The sequence below is a fragment of the Zeus faber genome, assembly GCF_960531495.2.
Source record: "Zeus faber genome assembly, chromosome: 11".
NCBI lineage: Eukaryota > Metazoa > Chordata > Actinopteri > Zeiformes > Zeidae > Zeus > Zeus faber.
This window is the reverse complement of record NC_137205.1, coordinates 6279985-6287666: the sequence shown is the minus strand read 5'-3', so window position 1 is coordinate 6287666 and position 7682 is coordinate 6279985. Positions and strand designations below refer to the sequence as shown.

The 7682-nt window shown below is 43.0% G+C and overlaps 1 protein-coding gene across 2 annotated transcripts in view; it reads right to left on the bottom strand.

The window, feature by feature from the left end:
- Positions 1 to 4876: 4876 nt before the first annotated feature.
- The window catches only part of grapa (GRB2 related adaptor protein a), a 46184-nt gene continuing 43378 nt past the window's right edge, over positions 4877 to 7682 (bottom strand). For both annotated transcript variants that reach the window (XM_080009772.1, XM_080009771.1), the window contains exon 6: positions 4877 to 5335. In XM_080009772.1, the coding sequence (XP_079865898.1) occupies positions 5272 to 5335 (64 nt within the window). In that variant the 3' untranslated portion in view covers positions 4877 to 5271. The remainder of the gene's footprint in view (positions 5336 to 7682) is intronic.

Below are 7682 nucleotides of genomic sequence, written 5' to 3'. Positions count from 1 at the left end.
GTCAGTGAGACTATAATTTACCTATTGTGACCAAGATGTAAAAAAATGCATTGCCAACTTAGCCCAGGAGGTACAGCTGGTAGTCTATTAATCTAAAAGGTTGCTGGTTCGATCCCAGGCTCCTCCTGCTAGCATGCTGTAGTGTCCTTGAGCAAGACACTTAACCCCTAATTGCTTCGTCTGTAGGTGTTTGAATAGTTGTCGCTTTGGATAAAAGCGTCTGCTAAATGTGAAGAAACATATGATTTTGCCTTCTCCATAAGCCCAAGATTGTACATTTATTAAAAAAATTACATGATAGTTGCTCTTTAAGAAAACTCTAGTGAGTTAAAAAGAGGAATCTAACCACAGGAGCATTTTATTTCAATGTACTACAATGACATACCTTCTGCGCCTGCGCAATTGTTTTCCTGATTATTTCCTTGAGGTGTCCCTGGCCGTCCAGCGGGGGCTGCGCGTACACGTTGGTGCGCGTGACCCCCCTGTACGCGGCGCAGTCCGGCCAGCCGAGGTCCAGCTGCGGGAGCGACCTGTCCGACAGGTCCGGCCAGTAGTGCAGCGACAGGGGCGGTCCGTCGTCCTCCCCGTCCGCCGTATGGCGGTCGGAAGCCGGGTCGTAAGGCTCCGCCGTCCCGCGGAGCCGCTCCAGCTCCGGCTCGGAGAGGAAGCCCCTCAGGCCGCGCGCCTTGAGGAACTCGCCGAAGGCCTCGCGACCGTCCCGGAGCAGAGCCTCCAGCGCCAGCCGCTGCGCCTCGCAGTAGAAGAACTCCGGCTTGGACTCGTGTGTCCGCGGGTTCACGTTGTTGTCGTCCAGGCACAGGATTTGGGACAGAGCCATGACTCCGACCGAAAGAAATAAATGTATTTAAATTTGAGAAAAAGACTCCACAGTGAACGGTCAAAGTTCCATCGGCTCCATACTGTCCGTCAGAATAGTTTGGTGATACCTGTCGTGCGACCTGTTGGGTTCACATCGTCTGGCTCGACCGCCGGTGCCATTTTCGGCAGGGGAATGAGCTAGACATTTCCTCCGCTCTCCGGAGAGACACACAACAGAGTCTGTTGACAGCCACAGCAGGCTGTCAACAGTGTGTGTGCGTGCGTGTGTCTGTGTGTGCTTGTGCGTGCGTGCGTGCGTGTGACCTGACGCGCCAAGCGCACACCTCCGTCACGTGACCCGCGGAACTCTCCACTGCGTGTGAGAGAGCGAGAGGGAGGGAGGGTAGAGAGAGAGATAAGAGAGAGAGGGAGAGGGGGGTTGAACCAGAGTTTGATATTTAAAGCTTTTAATATCGATTGAGCATGTTATAACACAAGGATAAATATCACTTCTATCCATCTGTCTATCTATGTATCTATCTATGTATCTATCTATGTATCTATCTATCTATCTATCTATCTATCTATCTATCTATCAATCTATCTATCTATCTATCTATCTATCTATCTATCTATCTATCTATCTATCTATCTATCTATCTATCTATCTATCTATCTATCTATCTATCTATCTATCTATCTATCTATCTATCTATCTATCTATCTATCTATCTATCTATCTATCTATCTATCTATCTATCTATCTATCAATCTATCTATCTATCTATCTATCTATCTATCTATCAATCTATCTATCTATCTATCTATCTATCTATCTATCTATCTATCTATCTATCTATCTATGAGCAAATAAAGAAGCAAAAATACATGATAAAGTAAAATGAAAATTGAGAGACAGAAAGACAGAGGTGTGTTGTTGATGGTTTTTGTGTTGATGGTTTTTGCCTGAAAACTCCCCACACACTCCACACCCCTGCAGTGCAGATGGTCAGATAAACTGTTCGATCAAATCCCAACCAACTCAGTTTCAAAAGTCACGAGTGTGCTGGCGTACAGCAAGCTGTTTAAACATTTAATCCACAGGACAAACTATTCATAAGTTACTAGTACTTAAAGTATATTTGAGTTATTAGTTGCTATTCCAACAGTTCCTAGTAACAATTATAGTATTTATTAGTAATTTACTAGTCCAAATGTATTAGAACTAGTACTTATTTATTAGATTCTATTAACTATTCCAATTGTTACTAGTAAGAGCGAAATAGGCTGTATTAAGCTTCAGGCCTCAACTGGAAAAATGCTCTGCTCCTCCACTATCTGCCTGCAACTGCTCCACATATCTGCTCCTCATCTGACTACATTTACTTGGGTGCTACCGGCATTAATGGGGGATTGTGGTCACATCTTGGGTAATTGAATTACTGCAATAACAAGTATAAAGTACAGGCCAAGTCCAAACCATAAATTGCATACAATCCGTTGACGATTCAAAGACGTACATCGCTGTGCATCGGTACATAGTTTGTATTATAACCTGCTCTGTGTGTTCTTGTTGCATCGGTAAACACACATTAAAGCTACATTTTTGCTGACTTTTTTGTAGTAAACTTTGTTGTGCTATAAAGTTCGATTGCTATAAGTAATGGAATTCGACCTTCCAAGCTCCAATGAAACCATCAGTATATAATGCATATGAGAACCTTGGGAGCTTAACACTAGAAGGAGGGTGGTTTTATTATAAATAAGCATTAAATTAAATGGAACCCTGAAGGTCATAAATGGCAAAATGGCAAAAAACAACAGCACAATTTCCAATTTCCCAATGGAAAGGGTTGACAAATTACCGAAAACCGAAAAACACATGCTGTTGTCTTTTAGGTAGTTTGTAATTGACACTGTAATTGTAATTGTAAATACAGTGATTGTAATTTAGACAATTGAACAGAGTGGGCGCCAATGTGCCTAACTACACTGTTTGTCTTATAAGGATGTCATGTCTCTTGTTTCGCTAAAGAACGACAACGTTCTGTAATGGGTGTTCGCTGTTTAAATTCACTGCCGGATTTGCTGGTCGAGTTTTTCTGATTGGTTGGATTCTATTGACTGACAGACTGAGCAGGTGGTTGCCTGTTTAATGGCGTTCATTGTTTACTGCCTGCAAGGAAAAGTCAGAGTGAGAACATATAAATGTTCACATTTAACCATTAAACAGTGGAAATATGACCTCTGTGTGCAAGGAAAAGGCTCGAGAAGAGGCGTATGAGAAGAGTAACAGCTATCTTTAAAAGAGGCTTTTGGGTAGCAGAAACGGGTTCAGGAAAACCTGCCCACCTGATGTGAACATCGATGAAATATTTTCGTGGTTCTTAACGTGACTAGCATCTACCTGTGCGGCGGTTTGTGCTAGTAAAACCTTGTGCTAGTAAAACCAGGAAAACATGCCCACCTGATGTGAACGTCCATAAAATATTTTCGTTTAGCGGTTTGTGTTAGTACTAAACACGACGGGAGTGTCGTGGAAAAAAAGTTAAAAAATGCAAAGCGGAATGGATGTGACCTTTGATATACGCGTTACCACATTCCTTTACACTAACAAACTTTACAGAGCTGAGAAATTGCCTTTTTGCCATTTGACTTTCAACTCTCACTGTTAGCTTACTGAGGTCAGCATCTAAAGTTCTGTCTCTCAGTCTGTTGACATCAGATAACTGAGAGGCCACATTTCTCTGTGGATCTAGGTATGACGACAATGCCATAGTCTACTTGCAATATCAACAACTAACTCTCTACTACACAGACTGAACCACTGACCTGATTGACCTCACCCCCTATCTTCATGGTATCCCATCGAGCTCCTTAATAGCGCATTTTCTGACTATCTGATATGCCGACTGATAAGGTGTATTGTGTATATGTATGTGACAAAAAAAGCTCTTGAATCACTAGAATCTCTTGTCTGAACGTCCCATTGGCAATCTGTCTGTCTAGCCATGTGAAAGCAGATAGCCTGATAATCACTTTTGTCGCCTGCTCGACTCCGCCTTTTCTGCCAGGATTTAAAAAACAGCCGGAGGCCGTCATTCCATCAGCAAGTGAATCGGTTGAACTGGTTCAACTGTTTTATTCTGTATGCTTCTAATGCTTGCATAGAGGTCACAAGACAAGACAAGACACACTCGACCCGACCCGACTTTGTACCAGTGAATTTGACCCACCTTCATGAAAACCCCCAACCGCCACTGTCTTTCCATTAACTGGTATTACTTTATATGACTGTAAGTCAGTGACAGCGTGTTCCTATGTGTCCTTTTGTTGCGAGTGGCTCTTTGTGTGAGATGACGCAAATGTGTCACAGTTGGTGTCAGTCAGTTAGTCCACACACACACACACGCATGCACGCACTCACGCATATTTAAGGCAGATCTTCCATTTGTCAGACATGCAAAAGTGACTCAGCGTTTTTTTTTTGTTTTGTTTTGAAAGAGCAGAAGAAGGCGTTTCTATTTTTGGGACAGATTTTGCATCTCATTGTTCCTCTCCATTCTGTGCTCACTGCCAGTGGTTTATTGACCGACTGTCATCAGAAACCTCTGCTTTCTCTCCCAGGAGAGAAAAAAAAGAGAGAGAAAAAGAGAGACTTGTTTGTTTAAAAACAAAAAGAAGAGACAGAAGAAAGTAGGACAGGAGTGAAGTGCCCCCCGGGAATTGTGGCATACGACCCTGTTTCCTGTTTGGTTTCAAACACCTCATACTCACCAAACTCCCACAAAAACTACTTGGTTATGATGCCAACCTATTATTTGCCAGCATACTTTCTACATAAAATCAAAGTGAAAAAAAACAAACGAACGATAAAACAAAAATAAATGAGTCACACGAAAATAAAACTTTATTGAATGCTTTGGAAGTCATCAGAAACCTTCCCTGACAAACTACTATTTACTACAATCATGAACTGAACTTATATGGCAATAGTTGTTTTGTTTTTTGTGTATGTTTTGATGAAATATTTCAGTGCCGATGTTTACAAGACAGAAGCACCATACAAAACTGGACGAAAAACTAGACAAATATATCACTATTGATAGAAAAGTTTGAGTAGGGGCATATATACCTTTATTTAAATAACTCGTCAATACAGGTTACAGAATACAGATGCAAGTTCTTTATCACACAAAAAGGTGGTTCTCTTAAAGCAGCACTATGTAACTTTTCGTATTTGGCATTTGGTGCCCCTACAGTTTTTGAGTGCAATTGCACTTTTACGCCATTGTGGTAAAACTCAGTGAGGCGTCCGAAAATTCTTTATTTTACCGGACAAATTTGAACCTTATCGGTCACGTTTCAATAACAGTATGTGTTATAAAGTATGTGTTACACAGATATAATGTTCACCTAGGTTACAGCGCCCCTTGCACAGACTTCGCCACTTCAGCGAGCGCTCAGTCCACAGCTCCAGGGAGCGGTAGGGAGAGAGGACGTGGGGATCGGCCCCCTGCTGCAAGTCAGAGGGGGAAGTGCATAATTTATGTTATTTTTTAAATAAATTTTACCAGGCAGAAAAAAAATATTACCGGAGCCAAACACCAACAGAGTGACGTAGTGCCGTAGTGCCATAAAGCATAACGCACTTTTCCTGCGGTTTCGTACTGGAACACAGAAGTTACATAGTGCAAGAACAGGAATTTTGGGGGGTGGGTAGAAATGAAAGAGGTGGCATTCTCCATATTACAAGTCAGTAATAAAAAGGTTTTTGAAGCTGTTATTTTAAGTTACATAGTGTTGCTTTAAACTGTTAGGTGCAAGTAAAATATTCAAAAGTCTCTTAGTAGATTAACCAGTTTGGAGTATCTGCATAATATAATTTTACAACAATGAGAGTTTTTCTACAAACATACTGTATAACAATGAAATAAAATGATAACTCAATGGCAAGGAGTGATGTGGTAATCATATCATTTTGAAAGGAAAAAGAAAATCATGATTGAATGCAATTCTGATGGCAGCAGTTCCTCAGAGCTGAGAGGACTGTAAGCACCCACACACAAATCAGCAGCTATCATGCCGCACAATGCACTTTCAAAAGCGCATAAATGTATTAGCAGTGCACACACACACACACACACACACACACACACACACACACACACACACACACACACACACACACACACACACACACACACACACACACACACACAAACACACACAGGTACCCCACTTCCATTTTCCCACATCTTTCACATTTATCATCATCCGTCCACCATCTCTCTTTCACACGCAATGCACAGAGGTGCGTGTACCCGCTTGCACATGGTCGAACTCATGCATGCACAATTCTTTTCACCCATAAAAAAACATCCACACCCACACCATCATTATCACAAACACACGGGTACATGTGCACGCTCTGAGCCAAATGCGGCGCTCCTGGAATCGGCTGCGTCAGTATCCTGACAGTGTGCGTCCCGCTTCCTCCCAGTTCCCCTCTCTCACTCTCTCTTGCTCTCTCTCTCTCTCTCTCTCTCTCCGGCGCACGGTCACAACACAATGGCTCTGTGCCTGATGGTGCTTATCTGGAAACAGCCCACCGCCACCCAGTTTGGAATGATTTGTTCGGTGGCAGACCATCCATTACTGTTCATTATAAGCTTCATTATAAGCTGGTCTGCTTGCATGTGTCCTATGAATGGATCTATTATGTGTGTGTGTGTGTGTGTGTGTGTGTGTGATGTCCACAGTGTTCAGGTCTCAGGTAGGTCCAGGTGTTTCTAATCAGAGAGCTGATGGGACGACATAGTGTCTGTCTTCATTTGTGGGAAGAGTCAGTTCAACGGCAAAACAGTCCAATGGCGTCCATCGGTTTGGGGGGACGGGGAGTTAGGGTGTAAACAGCTTTCCCAGCCAGTTGGCTAATTATATACACTGATCAGCCACAACATTAAAACCACTGACAGGTGAAGTGAATAACATTGCTCATCTCGTTCCATTGGCACCTGTCAAGGGGTGGGATATTTTAGGCAGCAAGTGAACAGTCAGTTCTTGAAGTTGAAGTGTTGGAAGCAGGAAATGACCAACTTGCGATGGCTAGACAACTGGGTCAGAGCATCTTCAAAATGACAGGTCTTGTGGGGTGTTCCTGATATGCAGTGGTTAGTACCTACCAAAAGTGGTCCAAGGAAGGACAACCAGTGAACGACAGGGTCATGGGAGCCCATGGCTCATTGATGTGCGTGGGTAGCAAATGCTCGCCCGCCTGGTCTGATCCCACAGTAGAGCTACTGTAGCGAAAAAAGTTCATGCTGCCATGATAGAAAGGTGTCAGAACACACATTGCATTGCAGCTTGCTGCGTATGAGGCTGCATAGCCGCAGATCGTTCAGAGGTCACATGCTGACCACTGTCCACAACTGAATGGGCATTTGAGCTCCATAATTGGACCATGAAGCAATGCAAGAAGGTGGCCTGGTCTGATGAATCACGTTTTCTTCCACTCTTTTCAGCTGGATGGCTGGCTTGGAACAACAAGCCCGATCCATGGAGGCCCCACCTCACAACTTACAGGACTTAAAGGATCTGCTGCTCATGTTTTGGTGCCAGAAACCATAGGACACCTTCAGAAGTCTTGTGGAGTCCATGCCTCGACAGATCAGAGCTGATTTGGCGGCATGAGGGGGTGCTACACAAAATTTGTGATTTAAGTGGTGATTTTAACGTTGTGGCTGATCAGTGTGTGTATATATACACACAGTATGTATATATATATATATATATATATAATTATTATTATTTTTTTTTTCATGTTCTGCCTCATTAGCAAGGATGCCTCCTGCCATTACCGG